The sequence below is a fragment of the Tinamus guttatus genome, unplaced genomic scaffold (genome assembly GCF_059628265.1).
Source record: "Tinamus guttatus ecotype Peru unplaced genomic scaffold, ASM5962826v1 Tinamus_guttatus_pri_ptg000209l, whole genome shotgun sequence".
NCBI lineage: Eukaryota > Metazoa > Chordata > Aves > Tinamiformes > Tinamidae > Tinamus > Tinamus guttatus.
Window position 1 is genome coordinate 989,380 of NW_028288743.1, and position 22,495 is coordinate 1,011,874.

General features: G+C 34.9%; 1 protein-coding gene across 1 annotated transcript; it reads left to right on the forward strand.

Moving 5' to 3' along the window:
- Window positions 1-228: 228 nt before the first annotated feature.
- On the forward strand, window positions 229-20,447 carry NSUN6 (NOP2/Sun RNA methyltransferase 6). Its single transcript, XM_088524316.1, has 12 exons — window positions 229-411; window positions 1,134-1,242; window positions 2,139-2,294; window positions 4,010-4,089; window positions 5,170-5,279; window positions 8,038-8,191; window positions 9,672-9,753; window positions 11,459-11,578; window positions 14,321-14,465; window positions 16,357-16,505; window positions 17,752-17,877; window positions 19,875-20,447. Exons 2-12 carry the CDS (start codon window positions 1,168-1,170, stop codon window positions 20,085-20,087), a joined length of 1,410 nt encoding a protein of 469 aa, XP_088380442.1. The 5' UTR covers window positions 229-411; window positions 1,134-1,167; the 3' UTR covers window positions 20,088-20,447.
- Window positions 20,448-22,495: the final 2,048 nt, after the last annotated feature.

The following is a 22,495-nucleotide window of genomic DNA, read 5'->3' on the forward strand; positions in this document are numbered from 1 at the left end:
GTTCTTTAAGTATGCCTAATAAAATGAGACTGTAATATTTTAGTATTTAGATTTTCTTGTTATGGATGGAATAAAACCTCACTTACAGTGGGAAGTTCTGTCTTTCATTTAAGTTAGTTTAAAGAATCTATTAAATTCTTAGGAATTCGCGCTCCAGCCTGAAGTGTGTGTTTCAGACAGAGTGCATAATTTTCCAAAATACAGGCTATCTAAGGGTTGCCAGATGCACTTTTGGAAATATAGCTGCATTTTCTTGCCTACGCAGAAAAATAAACAGAAAAAAATCCTAAGGAAATCAGAGCTGCAGTAGGGACTTTGTAGCTGGACTTTGCAGAATTATCAAAGCAACATCTGGAAACTTCCTGGATCTTTAACCATGTAGTGTTCACCAGACAGCTTGAAACTTTCACAGTAAGGATCAGTGAGCTTTATTTATTTATTTATTAAATCTTCCTTAAATCTTTTTTTAAAAATAGACTTATTAAAAGACGTATGCTAGTTTGTGTTTTAAGTTTGTGGAAAAAAGTAACATTCTAGCCTACATGTCGACTCTTACAGAATTTGGATCGTTTAAACTATGAAGGAAACCTAGAAAACTAACCTTGAGAAAAATCAAATCTGACGGAAAAAAGAGAAGATAATCTCTAGAAATGATTGCAGTAATATAATAAATAAAAGGACTTCAGAAGAGTCAGAATTGATTAAATTTTGTGTGGAATCATTGTGAGTGAATTCCAGGATTAAACTACAGGTTTTTTTCCAGGACAACTAGAGGGACTTTCATGTAGCAGGATTTAGAGCCTTCCTTGCATTTTAACCTCCACCTGTACCCTTGCAAGGTGCAGCTGAAGCACTGCGTGTGACGGTAATGCAACCGGTAACCTCCTGGTATGTTAATGTGACACCGCAAATGCTAGTCACGTTAATTAATCCATGCTGAAATGTAGTTAGCAATAACATTGAGCGATAGCCTGAGCAATGTTTCGAATTTTTAGTACAAGAATATTGCGTTCTCCAACCAGAAGAATGAGAAAGGCCAGGACAGCTTAGTTTATGGTATATCTTCTGTTGCATTTACAAAATTAGAGATAATAATAATAAATGTTGCTAAGACAATATGTTGTTCATTTCAGTTCTTTACCAGCAGATTTTAAACACTAAAGGAAGATGACCTTCTTCCCCAAAATATCCTTTCAGCCTGAAGTTGAAGAATATCTCAGCAAAGTGTTCAGAAATAGAGAGGTATGTGAAAAGTCCTGTACCCTACAGATCACTGTACCATCAGTGATCACATATTCACAAATTGCATGTTGTTAATATCATTTAATATTATGATATTAATATCTCACAATAAAATAATATTTATTTGACTATTCAGATTTAAAGTCCATCTGTGGACTGTAAAAGCCTGTATTTTAAAAGATACTCATGTTTAAAATATTCTGTAAACCTGTTGGCTCAGGGTTCTACGGAAATGTTTAAACTAGACTTAGCATAAATCTAAGACTTCAGTTTTGGATCCTATTGAAGAAGAAGCAGTCAAGAATTAGCCGCATATTAACCACATAATACAAACAGCAAATACTGCTATACTGCCAAACCAAAAATATGCTGGGCAGTCTATGAATTCCTAACCTAAAAGCACAGGAAAAAATATTTTTTTATTTAAAATATAACTAAATAATAAATATTAAATAAATATGTATGTGTTTTTAAATATATTTTATATAAAATATAATGATTATATATATACTATATACATATTTTATATATATATACACACATATATATTTATGAGAAAAAGAGTTACAAATTTGTATTTCTAAATCTCCTCTACCAGGTCCTTAGGCCTGTGCTTTGCACAGGACCTCAGAGTTCACAAATGGTTAACTTCGGTTCATGTTGCAGCCTGTTTAGAATGATCTTGCTAATATGACTAGTTTATCAGTGAGTCCTTTTCAGGAAATTAGTGAGGTTATCACTGGAGTTAGGGGTTCTAAGGAATAGAGATTGCCCAATATTTACATCATGAAACCATATTCCCCTGTTTGTATATATTATTTATTCAATGCTTTTCTACCTAGAAAAAGAAAGTACTGTATGAAGCTGTTAATATTTATTTTAAAATCTCTTCTTAGCTAATAGCTGCTTTAGGTACAGAGGAGGCAGAGAGGAGATATCAGTCTCTGTTAAGTCATCTGTCTCATCCACCAGCTTTCACAACCGTTAGAGTAAATACATGCTTGGCCTCAGTGAAACATGTGAAAAGTTTGCTGTTTGATGAGATCCAGCAGGTTTGTGCCATTTCTTTGTTATAGCAAAAGTAACAAGATTCTTTTTTTTCATTTTCACTGACTGTAACAGCTTTCATTGCTAGATACCGATGTTTCTATTAGTATTGACATGATGCAGTCATATTGATTCCTGACAGCATTTAAATGTTATATGAAAATTCATTCTCTGTCAGTAGTCAGTAGCTAATATAAAAAGAAAGGCAACAACAGATGGAGAAAGACAACCAACTCCTTTGCAAAAACTCTAAAAAGCTCTAAAATTAAGATATAAAGTGCAATAATTGAGTCAACTAGGTCATTTGGCATGTAGTTCTTAATTGAGAATTTCAAGCATATCAGTTGGGGCCATCAATATGCCTGTATTATTTTTCTTTGTATTATAGTGGGTTAGGATTAGGATTGGGATACTAGGGTTCTAAGTATTGTCTAGACTTCATAAGCCTAGAGAAGACAATAGAAATAGATAAAAATTGTAGGTCAGTGTAAATGTTCAGTGTGTTTAAAATATGTTTAATAAGTATTAAAAGACAATGGACTTATATTTTATTACACAGACTTTTATAAGAGATTGAGAGAGTCTGTATATTCAAGGAACTGGAACCAGAATAGTGCCCTGCAACTGCTGTAATTTGATTACATGTTTTTAATCTTAAGTAAAAATAATAATAAAAAAATCTTATCTTAGTTAAACATAAGCATTTCTTTATCCAGTTATATGAAAGCCGTAATGTTTAAGAGGTGGATCATTTTGCAACTCTATCCTACATTCTCACTCTGAAAAGATCGTATTCTATAAGTAAGTTATTAGTGCTAGTGGGTGTACAGGAAACTACTGCATGACAGGAGCCAAGACATTTCTGTGATGCAGAGGCAGTTGACAGTGTTCTGTTGGCTGGGATGGTAATAAGTTAGGCTAATTTTAACTCGATTGTGGAAACCTTGAAATGGATATTGCAGTATGATACTTTGCTTTAAGGGAAAATGCTTTGCTAAAAACTGAATTAAGACAGGTTTTGTGAACTTTTATGTTTTAAATTTGTTACTACTAGAAAACTAAAGTCCTAGGCAATTTAATCCACTTCAACAGCATTATGCAAATTGCACTATATTGTGCTTTTTTTTTAAAAGAAAATATTTATCACATGCAAACTAATTCCTTGTTTTCAGGAGATACTTGCTTTGGAAAGTCCAGAAACAATTTCAAAAGGGCAAGTTGTCTTTTTTTCTTCTTTTTTTCCTGCAGATACATACACAACAGCCCGCAGTGTCTAGCCTAGCTAAGTTGCTAAGTTGCAAAAAGAAATAAAAAGTTTTTTCAACTTTTTATTAAGTAAAGCAGGCAATACATTAATACAGTTACTCAGTAGTTTGTAATTAACATCAAAATGATGGCCTTTTTTTTCCAGGAGAAAGGAAAATCAAGTAATAGGGCTATGTTCGGGACTCTGTCCCACTCCCTGTAGAGAATTCTCTCGGTGAGCTCCTTTGGGGCCTTGGTATTTCATATGTTATTAAATATATGGTTTTTTACACCCAATTTATAATAGAGACTATCTCCTGACACCCCTTTTCCCAACTTGACCCAACTGTTGTCACTATTGTGTTTGTACCATACACATCTGTGTATTATGGATGGAAAATATTTTTCAATATCATTAAGTACTTGTATTAGTATTTGCTAATGCTGTTATTTGTTTATTTATTTGTCTTAACAGCAGTTTGAAGGACTAAATGTTCCAGTCCTTGAGCACCCAGAAATCCAGGACATATTATTAATTCCTGTTATTGGACCCAGGTTTGCAATTTTCACATTTGAATCTTAGCATGCTGCAGCATGTGATTTATACAGATTTAGTTAAAGCAATTGTGAGGAACTCACTACAAATATGGTATAATTGTTTATTAAGACCTGATGGGCAGTCTATGTGTTACCCAGGGCAGATTTTTGGTCCTTAAAAGGTACAGCAAAACACACATTTTTTTTCCTCATTTATGAGATAAACGTTTAATAAGGAAAATGTAACATTATTAGATCCTTTTTGGGAAGCTTGAAAGGTGGCAGACTGAAGAACTAGAATTATTTGAGGGGAGATGAAGTGACAGGGCGAGGTAGCTTAATATGTTGCTTTCTTCCCCTAGAATTAAATCCAGGGCAGAAATTTAGGGAAACTGGCATCAATAATATGGAGAGGAATTCCTGAGTCAAGTTTTCCCCTTAGAAAATGACTAGTTCTACCTTCTTAAAGTATTCTTGAATATCCCTCAAGCTGCCTTTGTATCTGTTCCTTTGAGGTTTCCTAATTTCTTAATCAAATTCACTGATGGACATCTTTTTAAAGTGATGGCCATACTATTTAAAGTATCGTGTTGAAGACTAACATGTTCACAATCTGTTTCTACTGCGATTATATCAAGAGTAGAAAGCAGTATGTAAATGCTCTACACTGTAAAATAGCATTTACTGCTTCTTTTCTTCTCTCATTCACATTTAATTATTTTTTGCAGGTTGTCTTTCTGAACATACTATTCCACAGTTCCTGTTGTTATAGGTGGATGTTGCAGTTGCTAAACACAAATGGGATACATCTGCATCCTAATATAATTTATTTGTATTTCAGTATCATGTTTAAAGGAACAGCAAAGGGTTTCTGAATTTGTTACTTTAAGGAATGGTTTCTTTTTGGCTCTGCCCTTTGCTTCCCCTGGAACTGAAATGAATCTTTTATATTTAATACATAATATTTACAAATTTCTCCCTTATATTGCCACAAAACCCATGTTTATGAATTGGAGGGCTTACTGCGGGGAGGATGGAGATACATTTCTTTCAGTAGGTTGTTTGTTTGTTTGTTTAAACTGAGCCATGTATTTGTAGGCGAGATCTAAGAAGACATGACTCTGAAGTCATTGTGGGAGCCCACTGTGGTTATTCTGTACTTCGAGGAGCACATGTATATGTCCCAGGAATCATATCTACCTCAAAATGTAAGAGTTCTCTAAATAAACTCAGGTTTTAGAGGGGAAGTGTATAGAGGGGAAGTCACTGTTGACTATTTCCAATAAACAGATTGTCATTTGATTTTTTGTTGTTGCTGTTCTGTTTGTAGCTGAAATGAATCTTAGAGTTGTAGCATGTAGTGAGTGTATATATTAAGCTTATCTGACATTTGTTTGAAATTTTCACTGTTGTTGTGCAATAATACTTACAAATTATATATAATTATTTCTCATTTAGGCTAGGTTCTTTTTAGTATATGATTCCTAGCTGAAGTATTAGTTTGAAAGATTCTATTTTTTTCTTATTTTCATATGAAAATATTTTAAGCAGCCTGTTCAAAGCGAACCCTGGGTTTTTAGTTTTTTTTTCTTCTCTAGTAGAAATTACAGTAACTTTTAATACTCGTATCCAATAAAATAAACTTAGAGAAGCTTGAGACTTTTCCACTCTTGCCAAAGTAAAAAGGGTGGTTAAGCAGATATGTCTAGATGGTAATTGGATATATATTGGTTAATTGCTCCTATTTCAAGATGTGTGGTTTTTTTAATGTTCACACCAAGGCATTTGACTTCATGATCTTTTAGAATTCTAAATTCCAGTTCTAGGAAAGTAGATTTTCTTTATTTCTTAACCTTTGAAAATTCATTTGATAGAAAAATATTTCTATTGATGAAAAAAATCTTTTATTTTAAAGACTTAGGTTCTTAAGAATTGGGAATATGTATTTTCTGCCTTTCAGTGTCTGAGAGGTAAGATGAAAAAATCTCCTATGTATAATCTGAGTGCTTAGTGTTCAGCAGGTTATTGATACAATGCTATTTTGCCTTTAGAAGTCAAATTAGCTTTATGTGAAACCAGTATAATTATGGACAATTCACCTTATTATTTTATTGTGCCGATAGCTACTAATCATTATGATTCTTACTATTAAATAGACAAAGTCAGGAAGGCATTAGCCATCCGCTCGACTTCATTCCTATTCAGGAAAAAAAAAACCTTTAACAAGTCCTTAGTTTTAAGTATATGCTTAAGACCAGTTCACAGAACAGGAATGTTTTTCAATCAGGACTTGATAAGAAAATAAGTATATTGCTGTAGCAGATGTTGAAACTGCTTATTTAGACCTCATAAATATTCAAGCTTCTTTTTGAGTGAACTGATGATTTATCATAATTGCTGTATCTAATTATGCATGCAACATCTGATTCAAAATAAAGAAGATCCTTTCACTAAAATTGCAGAGACATTTCAGAGGAATTTCGGATAGGAAAATAAAATAGGAAGGCATCTTCCCACTTCGGACCAAATATAATACGGCCATAAGTAGAAATAATGCAACCAGTGAATAAGAGTTAAGCAAGAGCAGATATTTTACCACTGTACGAGCTACCCAAGTGCGAATAAACTAATTGTCAAGGGACTTTGAATGTAGTTAATTAATATCTAAGCTTTATGTTAGATTGAGGGGAATGTCAGTGTAGTTACCCAAATGAACAAAATGCTTAAGATTCGGACATAGCACTAAGGAATTTTGGAAAGACAGTTGTTAGCAAGGAGTGAAATACAAGCTTTTTGCTTTAGAATACTGCGAAAAATGACATTTACAAATATGCTGAGTAAAAGAGTTAAATAGCTGAAAGTTTTAGTTATATGAAGATTAAGTAGATAATAACAATAGGCTATCAAATGTTTTGAGTCACATTTTATAAGAAGTTATCCAAAAATGAAATACTTAGTAGCTACCTTCCATATTAGGAAGGTCCCTTGAAAACAGGAGGAAAAAAAAGAATATTCATACATACAACTCTCTGAATTTTTGGGGTAGATGTACTGTCATTTGTCTTATCTCTTCCATCATCTGGATGCTCCATCTAGTCAGCAACTCAAGAAATTGACAAGTGGTTTATTGCTGTCAGTGGATGCCTTTATTTTTTTAAGTACATTTTTCAGCCAGGCTGTGCATAGAACAAGCCTTTTTATTATTCTATACAATCACATAAACCAACTCTCCTTCCCGTTTATTTTGTTTCCAGTTCAGAAAGGTAGTTCAAGTTAGTAGGACTACAGGGCTCTAGAGTTCAGTGTGTGCTTATGTACGTACCTGGACTGGAAGCTCTAACTGGAGAGGCCAAGTCTTTTAGAGGATTATTCAGAAACAGCAGTTGTATTAGGCGTAGAGGCATATCTCATAACTTGTCTCCACTGAGGAGCATATGACCACTTGTGTCACAGCAGTAGTTAGAATTTAAGCAGCTTTCCATCAGCTGTGTTCTACCTAGGCATTGGGTAATTGTTAGTATTAATTCAGTAATTAATTCAGTAATTAATTCAGTATTACCATCTGAGTAGAGTCATTGCCTCTGAATGTGAGCCAGTGGTTCAGTATACTTGTGTGCCTGGAGCATACACAGAGAATGAAATCCCAAAGAGTGGTCTTAAAACTCATGGGTGACCATGTGGTGATGGAATAAACAAGGAGTTTTGTCTAGCTTCTTACAAAACGAGAAAACTGTCTCTAATTTCTAACCAAGAATCTTTCAATATGTAGTTGGATGGTAACCATCATTTACCATATACACTTTCAATCCTAAAACCCATGATTCTCTTGAGTAGGTTACAGCAAGTCTGACTTTTGCTGTGATGCAGGAGATGGATTAAATAGTCTACTGAAAGTCCAAAATTATTTGGTTACTACTGTCTTGTCAAGTATAAGATTAATGTCAAAAATTTCTCTTCTTTGAACAGTTTTGAAAGCTGGAAGCTTAGTCTCGGTGTATTCAGATATTGAAGGGAAGTGTAAAAGAGGAGCGAAAGAATTTGGAGGAATCAAAGTTTTCCTTGGAAATGGGATTTCTGAATTGAGTCGTAATGAAATCTTCGGTTCAAATGGTCCACTGAAGTAAGTCCATGGTAACTGGAATTTACATCTGCAACTTCAGAAAGGGGAGAAAGGGGATGGCAAAGCATTTTGAAATGTTCTGTACAATATTGGAACCTACGTGATGGTTTTGTCCAAAACCTGTATTGCACATTGGAATTTCTGTCATCTTTTGAGAAGTTTTAGCCTCTGGCAGTCTAATAGCATTTTATTAGCAGTTTCAATATTTAGTTGCATAATGGGTTCCACGTGCCATTTTACTGAAAGATAGGAATTAAAAATAATGGTTTTAACTAACATCCGATTTTATTAACAGAAAAAAAAAGTGACAAATGTACACTTAAAATTCCATTTTGCTGAATTATTCTGTATTGCCCTGCTCTTTGAATGGAACTGAAATGTTGCCCTTCCCTATATCTCCTACAAAGATTTTTAGAGTTGGAGGAGCTGCACGTTAGGTCAGGTATGTTCAAAAAATAAAACAGCATTTGCCAGGGTGACTATCTCATTCAAGGTTACTTGCTCTTCTCTTTTTTTGTAAAAAGAGAAGATCGTCTGTTCCTTTTTCTCTCACTCAAAATACATACAGAAGCAGTGTGTAACCCGCATTACATCATTACATTACAATGGCTAAAAGTTTACATCATCAGGACAAACTACAAAAGGTTTAGTAAAAACAATGATCTTGTTAAGAGATTGCTGATTATAGCTTGAATATAGCAGAGGTGGAAGTAACATATTCCAATTAAGTTGATGACATGGAATGATAACACTAAATATGGAGTTCACAACCTTTTCATATCCATCCTTGTTATCCAGCTCTGTGAAACATACGCAAAAAGTTACTCATTCTTATTATCTTCAATAATTTATTGTATATTTTTCAGGTTCAATATTATCTTTCTTTGTCGTCCATTTTCTTGTTATACAATTGTCTCTCTCTAATAAAAGGAATTAGAGATTACAATTAAATGAACTTCATTCCTATCTAAAATTTAGTTTTCTCCTGAGTTTAAACCTTTGATTTGCAGGCAGATTAGTGTTCTACAAGGAAAATTGATGTTCTTTAGAGATTCAATCAAAATCTGAGACATTCTAGAAAAATGGAAGAAGAGCTAAACTGGCCAAAGGTGCTGTGGACTGAATTTAATTCGTATTAAAACATGTGCTTATGCATTAATTTGTACTATTGAAGTTTTGATTAGATATCGGTTTGTCATACGTACAAAACAGATTAATTTGCTTTATGCAAATTATATAGAACAATTTATAATGCAGCATATTTTTTCTTAAAGCTACCCAAAATAATTGTGTCATTTTAAAGAATATCACGTTACTAAAATGAAAAAATATTTGCTTTGTTTATTTATGACTGCTTTTATGCGTTCATTTTTTAATATTTTGTTTCAAGTTGTTAATATGTAAGCACAGTAATTTAAATTGAATAGCATTAAAAATTATAAATCTGAATAATTAAAATAAATTGTTCCATGTTTTTCAGTGGGATGGGCGTCAGAATGATAGAGCCAGTCTACCTTAGTCCTTCGTTTGACAATGTGCTCTCTAGTCATTTGTTTTTACAGGTATGTTTCTTTTTACAAAAGAAAACACTTTAGTATTCACAGAAGAGTAAATAGTCACTTAAGTGCTCATTAGGGCTCTGTATGTGTATTATTGCACCTAATTCCCTGCTTAAAGAAAATGAATCATTTAAAGCGAACACAACATCTACATGTAGTTGATTTATCATACTAACTGTGTCTGTGTCTTTAAAAGAGATATTCACTTAAAAAGTTATCAAGCTCAATCAGTCTATGCAGAACTGAAGAAAAAATGGTGATTTGCCTCTGCAGATGCAAATTTTAGCTCGGATAAACCCATTTTTCAACTTTCCTACTAAGTTACCTCCTCATTTTATTTGTATAACTGTCAGTCAGATAATATAGATGCATCTAGCATCTATACTAACAATTACCCAATGCCTGGATTGCAGTCTTATTAGTAATTTCTTCTATTAGAAATGTAATCAGTATTTTAAAATGAGAATCAATGCTGTCTTCTGGTGTGAGCAAAATACAGTTTATCAAGCAGTGTGTTATCTGATGGCTTGCAAAAAGGGGTGAGCCTTTTTATTCCTGGATTCAGGTTATCAGGCTCTTACTTTAAAGGAACAGAATTTTTAGATTGCTGCACTTGTGAGAATTTAACTTCAGTACCAAGGTTTGCCTTTTGTTGATGGAATTTAGTTTTGGATGCCCACCTTAAACACTCAGTACAGAATTTCATAAATTCCATACAGTTCAAAACTCCTTTGATTTCTGTTTGAAGTGTAGGATTTTTGTTATTTTTTAATATCATAGAATAGTTGAGTTGGAAGGGACCTCTGGAGCTCTAGTCCAACCCTCCTGTCAAAGCAGGATCATCTATTCCAGGTTGCCCAGGAACCAGCTGAGCTTTGAATATCTACAAGGATGGAGACACCAACCTCTCTGAGCAACTTTTTCCAGTGTTCATTCTCCTTAACAGTAAAACAAGCTTATCCTATGTTCAAGTGCAATTTCCTGTAGCAGGATTTGTGCTTGTTGCCTTTTGTTTTGTCACTGGATGTCACCAGGAAGAGTCTGGCTGTCTTCTTCACGCTCTCTCTTCAATTATTTATGTATATGGATAAGATCCACCTTGCCCCAAGCTTTCTCTTCTCCATGCTGAACAGTCAGTCGCTGTTCCCTTAGGCTTTGCTTCTAGCACTTCATTTTAGTGGTTGTTTTCTGGATTCACCACAGTATGTTCATGTCTCTCTGGGCACAGCACTCCAGATGTGGTCTCACCAGTGCTGCGCAGAGGGGAAGGATCACCTCCCTCAGCCTGCTGGCAGTGCCTGTTCAAATGCAGCCCAGGATGCTGTTGGTCTTTTTTTGTTTGTTTGTTTGTTTTTTTGGGTTTTTTTTTGGTTTTTTTTTTTGTTTGTTTTTTTTGCCACACGGACACCTTGTTGGTACATGCTCAACTTCTGCATCAAGACCCACAGGTCCCTCCGCGCAAAGCCATCTTCATGTATGGCTTTAAAGAAAAAGGAGTCACTAGGGACTTCAAACTTATTGTTTCTTTTACATAAACACAATACTTCATCTTCTGATACTGAACTGGCAGTAATACCATAAATATTTTAATTGTTGAATAATTTTTTATTCAATTTTGTTTCAATTTTGTTCAAGTTTGTAATTACTTAATATAACTCTTGATATAGGATATAAGGCTTAAATTCTCCCATTTCTCTTTTTATGGTAGAACTTGCCTTCTGTGGTTGTGAGCCATGTTTTAAACCCTCAGCCAGGAGAGAGAATTTTGGACATGTGTGCTGCACCAGGAGGAAAAACAACCCATCTTGCAACGTTAATGCATGACAAGGTAAGAAAGGTCACTGAGCATTTTATGTCTCAGTGAATAAAGTCTGACCACTGATCACTTGCACAATTCACTTCACTTTTCTGTCAGAATGCACAGATGACTTGGAACAGCAAACCATTAATATTTGAACATTCTACTTATGAATTTATTTTGCAGTACCTCAGAGTTACTGAAATAGGCATGAATGTTTTTATCAAATAGTCACCTTTACATATAAAATGTTATTGGCTACAAATTGATCTGCCAAACATATTTGATTCCTCTTTTTAAATGATTTATTTCTAATGGAAGAACATATGTAACATGTAGGGTAAATTGAATGAGGAGTATGCTGGATTCACAAAATGGAGGATATGTGGAAATCGTGGGTTGCTGAAGAGTGCCAACAAATACACAACTCTCTACAGAAACATGCCTAAAAGCACCTAATCCAAGGAATTTGCAGTATAAGATCACATCAAATGTATTGCACATTTGTAGTTTTTAATGAGAATTTCTAGTGTAAGTTTATCATTCTAAGGTAGAGGGTAAGAAATAAAACGTTTTATTTTCTAAGTTAGAAAGCAGAAATACTTAATGAGAAAGAAATTATGTAAATAGAAACACAAAAAGTGTTCAAAGATGAAGGCAAATAGTATAGAAGGCAAAAAGAATGTGGAGAGAGACATAAAGGCTGGTGCGTATCAAATAGGTTTATGCAAACTGAGACAGAGGTGGGTTATCCTTTTTTAGCAAAGAGGGGAAAAAAGTGTAATGTTTCTTCTAAAAATCTTAGAAATAGTTTAACTAATGTTTTTGTTGGAAGGTTTTTACACAATGGGTTGATTTAAGAATCTCACAGTTGCATTGTACAGCAGACATCCATGCCTTATGGGAAGATCTAGCAGTAGTTAATGTCTGTACTTATGGAAGATGTGTTAGTTACGTGTGGCTGTTTGCTTTACATAATCATTCCTAGTGCTTATGGAAGTGTTCAATTCCTCATGATGGAAAATTTGCAAACAGGAGTTGGCCATTTATTGGTTATTTATTAGACAGTGTTGAAGAACTTCCAGTAAATAATTTCAATGTGGCAAATAAAAAATAAAGTCTGCAAAAATATATACCCTGTCATGGATTTAGAGAGAGTATATACGGATATTTTAAGGGCGGGTGTCAAGAGGATGGGGCCAAACTATTTTTGATAGTGGCCAGTGATAGGACAAGAGACAACAGCCACAAAGTGAAGCACAGGAAGCTCTTCCTGAGGTTGAGGAAAAACTTCTTGACTGTGAGGGTGGCAGAGCCCTGGAACAGGTTTCCCAGAGAGGTTGCGGAGTCTCCTCTGGAGATATCCAAAACCTGCCTAGACACAATGCTGTGCCACGTGCTCTAGGGGACCCTGCTGTACAGGGGGTTGGAAGGTCCAGAGGTACCTTCCAATCTGAACCATTCTGTGATTCTATGGATTTATTTCCACTTATACTTTCTTCATGTATAACTCTGCATTTTGTTTAATTTGACATAACTGTTTTTTCCCTCAGTTGTTTTAAATATTTTGGTTGTACTTATGTGCAGCTGCAGTAGCAAAGATGCAGAAAACAAGTGTTGAAACTCATTTAATTGTCTTTTCTTTTCTAAATAAATATCAGTTTTTACTTAGATATGACAAAATATCTGCTCATTTAGTTAATTTGTACTTCTCTTTGGTTAAGTTGCATTCATAGGTATTTCCTGCTAATTTTCAATACATACTGTAATAAATCATTTACAATTCAAAAACATTGAATAAATCTTATATTTTTGTAATTTAATTGTAAAAAATAATACATTGTATTTTTAGATCAGATAATGGAAATGTAAAATAAGTTATTTTCTGTGTAAGAGCTTTAAAATATGATAGGGATAGTTAAAACTCAACAATTTATTATTGTTACTCAATTGTTTAGTGAATATGCGGACTGTAAGCTCTACAGAGCAGGTAGACAAGTCCCAGTCCAAGCCACCACTTTTCTCAGATATTTTCTAGCAGTGACCAGAATGGGCCAGCTGGAGAAGAACTTCTGCCTTTCAGCTCCTTCTCTTTTCTGAGTCTCCCTTGGGAGAAGGATTTATTTTTGCATATTCGCAGGCCTGTACTGTGCAGCAAATGCACTAGTTTAAGGGTAGACTGAGGCTACAGACACAATGAGAATAAGAAATCTTATTCTTACATAAAAGGAGTGATTTGTAGCTGCGATCCATCTCCTATATCTAAATTTATTCTAAAGTGCTTTGACTTCAACAAGCTAAAGATCTGTCTGTGGGCCTCATTTCCCTCAGGTGTATGTGATTACATCCTCTTTTGTCTCTTCTATGACCGTGCAAATTTAAAACTTGTTGGCTATTTCTACCATATATTTGAGACTTCTGCCCTTTTTTAAATTGCTACATTTTTGAGTTTCGTAGAAACCAATTCTTGAAGAAGAGAAACACCTCACTTAACCTATCCAGTATTGTATAATTTAAATAATTTTAAAAAATGACAGAAGTCAGCCATTAATTATAGGTTCCCTTTGGCAGTGATATGATTAAGGAAGTGCTGGTCAAAATGCTCCAGACTAATATCTGTCCTTATGGGAGGAACACAGAAAACAAGTGTGGTATGGATTTATGGATAATAAAACTAAGCTTCATTCATTGCACTGTTCATATGAAAAAAAAATCAGGAATTACACAACCAGTTAATCGTTGTGCTTCTGATATAAATCTTGTATTTTCCAGGGTGAGGTAATAGCCATGGACAAAATAGCCAACAAGGTGAAAAAAATTAAGCAGAATGCTGAATTGCTCCAGTTGAATTGCATCAAGGCCTTCTGTTATGATGGGACAAAGGCACTTTCAGATGAGAAGAGAGGAGACGAGCAAGGTAAAGTAAACACCTTAGGTAGCAGCTTTTAGAAGAAAAAGGTAGTTGTGTTTGTGCTAGGCTTATTAAACCTGCCAGAATATCCATAAATCCTTGAAATCTTGGTAGAAACCTAGGTTGCTTTAGTGCTGTGGATGCCTTTTTATTTTCTGCTCCTCAGAGATTATCAGTTAATCCATGATGCAGATACAGAACTATCTATCACAGCCTAATGAGCTCAAAAAGAAATGCATTCCATTTTTAGATAATATCGAAGACTAACAAGGTGTTAACCTTGTCAAGATAACATTCAGTCCCCTGCTTTAAATTGTTTAGCTTGCTCTGAAAAGGAAGCAGCTTTGGCACAATTGCTTTGCTTCTCTGCGTCGGAATCTTCCTCTGTAAAATGGGGTTATTAATACCTAAGTCCCAAGGGCTCTCAAGGCTTAGTTTATTAATATTTGTTCAGCTGTTTGGGTATACAGATGGAAAGTGCTATAGAAGCGCAGTGTGTTATTTTAAGTTTATTTAATTTTAAGTTCAGTTCTTTTCTGAAATGCTGTGTTTATGATAGTGATTCTGTTCCCATGATAGAATTATTTAAGTGGTATCTGCTGTCTTGATTATTTTTAGTTTGCTGTGCAAAGTATGCTGTTTCTCATTTAGCCCTGTTCCTGGTTAACCTAAGAAGAGATCATCTTGCATAATTCACCTGCCTTCTCCCTAAGCCTTACAGTTTGACTGCTTTGCAGAGAAAAGGGTATTTTTAGTAGTATTTCTGTGGACATAAAATACTGTAGTGGATACTTACCACATACAAAGCTGAACAAGAGCTAGCTATAATGCTTAAGAGATCACAAAAGCTTTTCTGTATGTCCCTGCAATTATGACAAGTGACATTCTTTAAATATTTAGTAATGAATCAGAGGTGATTTTATCAGTAGCGCCAAAATAGATTCATTTTGCAGTGCTGGAAAAAGCTAGGAAGCGGCAGGATGAAGTTGCTCGCTTGTTTTCATTTGTGACCTAACTTGAATATTTGAGAAACAGAAGAAGAAAAGGAGGCAAAGCATATATATACACATACAATACATATCACTGGTTACTCACAGATTGACATAGGGACCCACTTTTGTCTTGGTGAGCCTGAACTGAAGAGTCGCTCTCACGTTAGAATTATAAAAACTTCTGGAGTGTTGAGCCAGTGGCCTTCAGATGAAGGCACAGGTTATTCATATGGAGGTTACATATTCCATTATCTATCCTGATAATATTCAGAAATATTTCTGCTTTCTTCATAGCTCTTGTTTACTCAGTTGTTTGGTTATAGAGCCAGCGTGTGTCATGTATTAAAACATATATTTCACTTCATTATAAAATGCCTCATTTTCTACAGATACAGCTATTATTTTATAAGCAGTCCAACTACTATACAGGCAGTCCAAATATTACTATTTAAGGCAGTCTTACTGGTTAACTACAGGCTTATCTCAAGATAAGCTTGGCAGGCTTAAGATTTACACATCTTTTTGGTTCAGTTACAAAGTGATTCTGGCTTATTACAGCCTATATGTACAGCTCTGTACTCAATACTTGTAATAAATCACATAATATTTTTTTCTGTTTTTACCTTTTATTTCCACAATATTTGATTAGGCTGAAAGCTGTTACAGCCAGGGTGATCATAAATTGTTTGAGTTTACAGAATGCTAAAACTCTTTTCTGTGAGATAAAATCTATCATCAGCAGTGCTAAGACTTGTCTCTAGCTGAGATCACTTTTGCAGAGAGTATCTATAGAGCATAAATGTTTTATGACAAGCAAGCTTGTTGTTATCTGTTGTGAAGTCTCAAGAAAAGCAACAGCCGTATATTTATGCTGCAGCTTTTACATTATTAACTGCTCTTTGCAGAAGGTCCTCCTTTTTCACCAGAGTCATTTGATCGAATTCTTCTTGATGCTCCCTGTAGTGGGATGGGGCAAAGACCAAACATGGCTTATTCTTGGACTCTAAAAGAAATGACATCTTACCAGCCCTTGCAGCGCAAGCTTTTCACTGTGGTATGTATTAATAATTGAGTAGCTGAGTTAAATTACACATAAGGTTCTGCAGTGTAAAACTTACCCCATCCCCAAATGATAGTCCCTTCTTCTCTATCTTTTCATCAGTTAAATGCTGGGCTATTATTGCCCAGAGCAACAAATTGCCCCCTTTTTTTTTTTTTTTTTTTTTTTTTTTTTTTCTGGTCAAATAGAGCACCAGAAAAGTGTTCTTTGAAACAGACCACTGTTTTCTGTTCTGTAGCTTCATCCCTTCTGAATAAATGTTTCATGTCATTTCTTTGCCTTTCATTACTTGCTGTATTAAGAAACCATCAAGTAGTGACTTGTTTCTTTTTCATCACAAGATATTTTTGCTAAGCTTTTCCTCTTACATTCTTGAGATGTGGCTGAGTTTAGTCCCCAGAACACTTTATATTTGCACAGATCTTAGAATACAGTCTGCCTCTATGAAGCTAGTATGTTTGGTGATGTTTTAAACATCTAAATCTACCTAGCTTTTCATTTCTGCTCTTCATATGCCAAAAGATTTATAAAACACTGCCATTTTCATGAATGTATCTTTAAATTTAGAGGTTTGTGTTCTAGGAACTAAACCCAGCCACATCGCAAATAAAAGGAGGAGGAGAGTTTAAATCATTTAGGACCACTTGATATATTTATATGTACTTAAAAAAAGAATGTGTTATTTCATTTTTTATGAAACTCGTCCTTTAACATTCAGTTAGTCTGAACAGCAGTGACAAGCTATTAGGAATGTGCTTGGGCTGATGCTAAGGATAGGATTTCATGAAACTTGTCTAAATTGCAGGTATTCAAAGTGAACGAGGGCTTGAAAAGCATCGTAGATATATACCTTTCCTGCTAAATGTGTGGAAACAGTTGACGGGTAGTATCGCTAAAGAAAGTACCTGTCTGTGATTTGTAGCTGGTGATGAAAATAGAATTTACTTGTCCAAGATGCACAGTGCTATATAAATAACAATTGGAATGTATCATCACAATGGCATTTAATAAGTTACATAAGATATAATGCTGATTTGGAAATAAAAACCTTTCTAATTTGTAGGATTATTTACCCTATTCCCTGAAAATAATAAATATCCTAATGCCTGTTTTTAGACATAACATAGTTTGTGTTATGTTTACTTGTTATAGCACATTGTTTCTACATACTTTGTAACTCATATTCAAAGCCATTTTGTGCTTAAATGTAAGCTGAACTATGTTTTTTTTCTCCCTACAGGCAGTGAAATTGCTGAAGCCAGGAGGTGTTTTAGTATATAGTACATGCACTATTACCCTTTCTGAAAATGAGGAGCAAGTTGCTTGGGCTCTGGAAACTTTTCCATGCCTCCAGCTTCAGCCACAGGTAATAATAACTTCAGGGTACTTTACACAATTCAGTGATTTTTTTTTTTTGACACTCTACAATTAAGCACTGCATTTACTACTAACAAATCTTTTTTTCAATGCAGACCATTTTAGCTGCTATTCAGAAATAACACAGGAATTTCTGAGGCTTTTTTAAACCTATTTTCGTCTTACCTTCATTTAGTGAGCGTTAGGCAGTTTCATGGATTTAATCCTACTGCATACTATGCTGATTTTGATTTGTGCAGCTGTCATTTAAAACACAACAGGGATAAAAGTTCAGATAGGCTAAAGTGTCTCTTGTAACTCTTTGCTTGTAATGCATATACTTTATTCTTCTACTTCACACATTTCACAGGAGAGATTAAAAAGTTAAAACCTTTTATTAAAGATACTGCGATGGTGAAGAGTTGCATAAAAGATCAGAGAAAAATACAAAGAACCTGATGTTTTGAGATTTTATATATATGGAACTCATCTTTGCATTATTTAGAGGAATAAGAAATAAATTTATTTCAGGACTTACGCCCAAGAATTTACTTTGTATTTTGTGAAGCCAATATCTACCATTAAGGTGTCTGACAGGCTATATACAAATACAGGTTACAGAGAGGTACTGAATTTTTTATCTATACTGTATACATTTCAGAATGAGAAAGTTTATCATCAGACCATATGTGAATCTGTTTGCCTTTGTTAATGGGATCAACTGAGTTGGTTAGTTCTTAATCACATTAGCTTTGAGGAAGAGTCTAAATTTGCTATATATTTAACTAATACATTCTGTAATGATTTGTATCTGTCTTCAAGAAGTAAATGATAGAAGAAGAAATAGTAAATGATCTTTTAAAAAATTAGAAAAATACAATGGGTGTACAAAAAGAGGAAAAATTATAAGAAAGCTGCTAAAGATTTAATAGAACTGAAGCTTTTCTTAAAAGATTTATGGGGCAGATTTATGTGTCTTTCACCCCTGGTTCAAATTTAGACTTCCTCACCATTTATTTATGAGGAATTTTCAAGTTGCATTTCAGATGAGATTATATGCTTTTCCTAATAGTGGGGGGAAAAAAAGGTCATTGATAAAATGACAAAGCAAAACACAGACCCTGTTAACTCAAATAAAAGGATCATTCAAACTTCAATAGGCTTGATCTCTCACCAATAAGGTAAGCATTGAGGAAAGCACTAGTTTTCCTACACAAACGCCATCTATTTAAAAATTAAGCTTTTCTTATACTTTAAATTCAATGACACTGAACTGTATAATCCGAAGATAGTTGTTAAAACCACCTTAAACCCAGTTACTCAGTAATACAAAGTAAGGCAATTTCTCTGTGAAGAGGAAACTGGAGTCTAGGGTCAACTTACCTCCCGCCCCCTTACATATTTCCCGTGCTCTGTAGTCTCTCCTAGGGGACACCTGCTTTTTGGAAACTTCAGTAGCTCTCACTTGGGCTGCAGGGCCTGGGAACATTTGGGGAAGGACAACCAGGAGCTGGAAACACGAGCACTGATCTCTCCAAGTTGGAGGTTACTGCATAGCAGCCGATTCTCGGTTCGTACAGACACAGCAGCTCCTATTAGTCAGTGCACAGATTTAAAAGTGAAACCCTAAAAGGCTCACAACTATTTACTCTCTGGTCGTAACAGTTTTCTAGTGATAGGGAATGATGCACTCTTGTGAGTGAGATGATCTAGATGTGTGTGTACCCATGCCCAGTAGGTGCTCTAATTACTAAAGTGCTGTTTAGTGCTGTGATGAAAAGGGATCAGCTGTGGCACCTCCTCTCAAGGGCTTTCGGGTTCATCTACGTGTGTATGTGCTCGTCATACATGTTCCTGCCATGAAGGCAGGAAAAGGAGGACCACGTTACTTTTGAATTTTCCCATGCTGTAAATCATACAAACTTAGCTTCTCCATACTGTCAGCATTCAGGAAGATACTAAGATATTTACTCATGAAATAATTTGCTTTTCTTTTTACTTAAAAAGGAACCTCATATTGGAGGAGAAGGCATGAGGGGAGCTGGGCTGTCGCTTGCTCAGCTGAAGCTGCTGCAGAGATTCGATCCATCTGCTGTGACTTTGCAGGAAATGGACATTACTTCTTTGCAAGATTCCAGGGAAGATGATTTGATTTCACTGGCAAATAAGGACTGTATAGGATTTTTTATTGCAAAATTTATTAAATTGAGTAGTAAATAACCATTTAGCAATACAACCTGAAAACCCCCGTTTGCGAGGCCGAGCACAGCAGCAGTTCAGCCGTCAGCTGTGTCTCGTAGTGCTGCAGCGTTGCCAGGCCAACAGGCTGACGACACGGTTGCCATGGCAGCAGGAAGATCTGCCAGCTGTTCCGCTGGGAACAAGCCACAGGTTGCGGAAAGAAAGTCACAGCTGGGGGAGGGGTAGGGACGGTTTTAAGTCTCCATTTGCTTTTGTGTTTACAGCAGGTCACTGCATGAAAGACAAGGGCGTTCAGCATCCGCTTGCCTGGTTTATCCTTTGCCACATGAGGAGCTCATTGAGCACCACAAACAGGAACAGGGCTTCACACTGACAGGATAGGAGTCTGTCTTAATAATGCATAAATAAAATATACTGGAACTGTTACTGCAGGTTTTGGAAGAGGTGGTTTCTGTGGAGGTTTCCCAAAGTGCCTCATTAAATAGTGCTAAGTGAAACACTGTAATATTTCACAAAGAACTGTTCTATAAATTGATACTTAGAACCTCATTTCTCTTTTATTTTAATACAAGCAAGATTCTCTGTACACATAGTATATACACAAAATACGATTAGGCTTTGTAGCATGTCTTTTATAGCAGCATGAATATATTAAACCATCTCACTCTGGGAATGTAAATAAATATTGTTTCAACATCAAACTTCCCATGCATAAACTGTATTGGTTCTGAAATAGAGTATTGGACTGGCTGACAAATGACATTTTTAAAATCAAACATTTGCAATAGAAGGGGCAAAAGTTGTGATTAATATATCAAGAGACAGAAAACAATGCATAATACCATCTGAAATTTTGCAGATTTCCTTTCAAACAGAATATTAAGTCTCTGCTTGTCAGAAAGTGCACCTGCTAAAATCATATGAAAATTGAGACTGAGGAAGCATATTGATGAGAACTGACTTAAAACACTGCTAAAGTGTTTCATAATCTAAATTGCATAAATTTGATATATATATAGTTGTAATCTCTGCTTCAGTTCCAGAGATTTTCAGTTCTCATTTTGAACAGTATTCTCATTACTGGCAGTGGCTATAGCAATAAAATCGGTGAGAAAAAGGTAAGTATAATTCAAAATCCTATTTTTTTGCCACTGATCAAATTTTTAAAATCATCATCTGAAAAACATCTTTCTTTTGGCATAGAATTATTTGGTTTCATTTAAGAGTGATACTAATTTATGATTCACTTTTACTAAACTATTTCCTGTCAATGCATTTGTTGTTAATCAAAACAACTTATATAATTCTATATGTTAGTAGTCTGTTTCTTTACTTGTATTTGCTATAAATGTTTTCATACAGAATATTTTCTACCATTCTTAAATAAAAGAGATTCCCCTTCTGTTTTACCGAAGGTGACTGTCCTACATAAACAATCTTCATCCTCCAAGAGGCCCATCCTAGCAGGGCAGGAGAATGGGTTCCTTGTCCACTTTATCTGCTTTTGTTGGTCCTCCTTGCAGTTAACCATGATGTGCCAGATGAAGAATAAAAATTCATCTTTTTTTTCTGCATCAGTAGTGTGCAAATTACCCTATTTAAAATCATACTAAGTTATATTTTAAATTATAGTGGTTTTAGCCTAAATATGTCTAAAAAATAATTACTTGGTTACAAACTTTATTTTCTGTTGTATGTACATGCTGAAATCTGCAGCTCAGTGCTAGTAAAAGACCATTTTAGTTTTGCAGAATATATAAATTTGGAAAATGTTAATCAGCATGTATAGTCAATACATTGAAATCTGCATACACATGAAAAGTGGGTAACTTTTGCCTTCATATTCAGTAACAGGAGCTATGTATATTGAATCTGGAAAAAATCAGAAATGCTGGCTTTTTAGTGGGGGATTTGTTGAGACTTTCCCAGATTTATTTATTTCTGAATCAAAAACAGGCTTTTGAGGAACTTGATCTCACTGACTTAATTTTATAAGACAGGTTTCTCTGAGAGGAAAAAAAAAAAAAAAAAAAAAAAAAGACTGACTTGTGTGTGATTCCAGTGTAATTTCAGACCACACAACCTGAAAAAGCATTACTGATATCTGAACTTACCCTACTAGAGTTTTTTCTCCAAAAGTCACTGCTGCACTTAATAATAGAATATTCAGCATATTAAAGGGATAAGCTGTTTCCCCAGGCCCTCTCTCTGTGCACGAGGGAGAAAGATTGAGGGAAGGAAGGCAGAGGTGTAGAGAGACAGACACACACACACAGGAAAGAGAGAAGAGACTTCCCCATCAGGCAGTTCGCAGCAGAAATTTAATTAAGATGTGAATCACCCTCTAAAAGAGCCACCCTCCTTCCTTTGACTATGGAAGGAGACTGCTTGGCTAAACTGAGTGTCTAAAGGTGGTAGGATGCCCT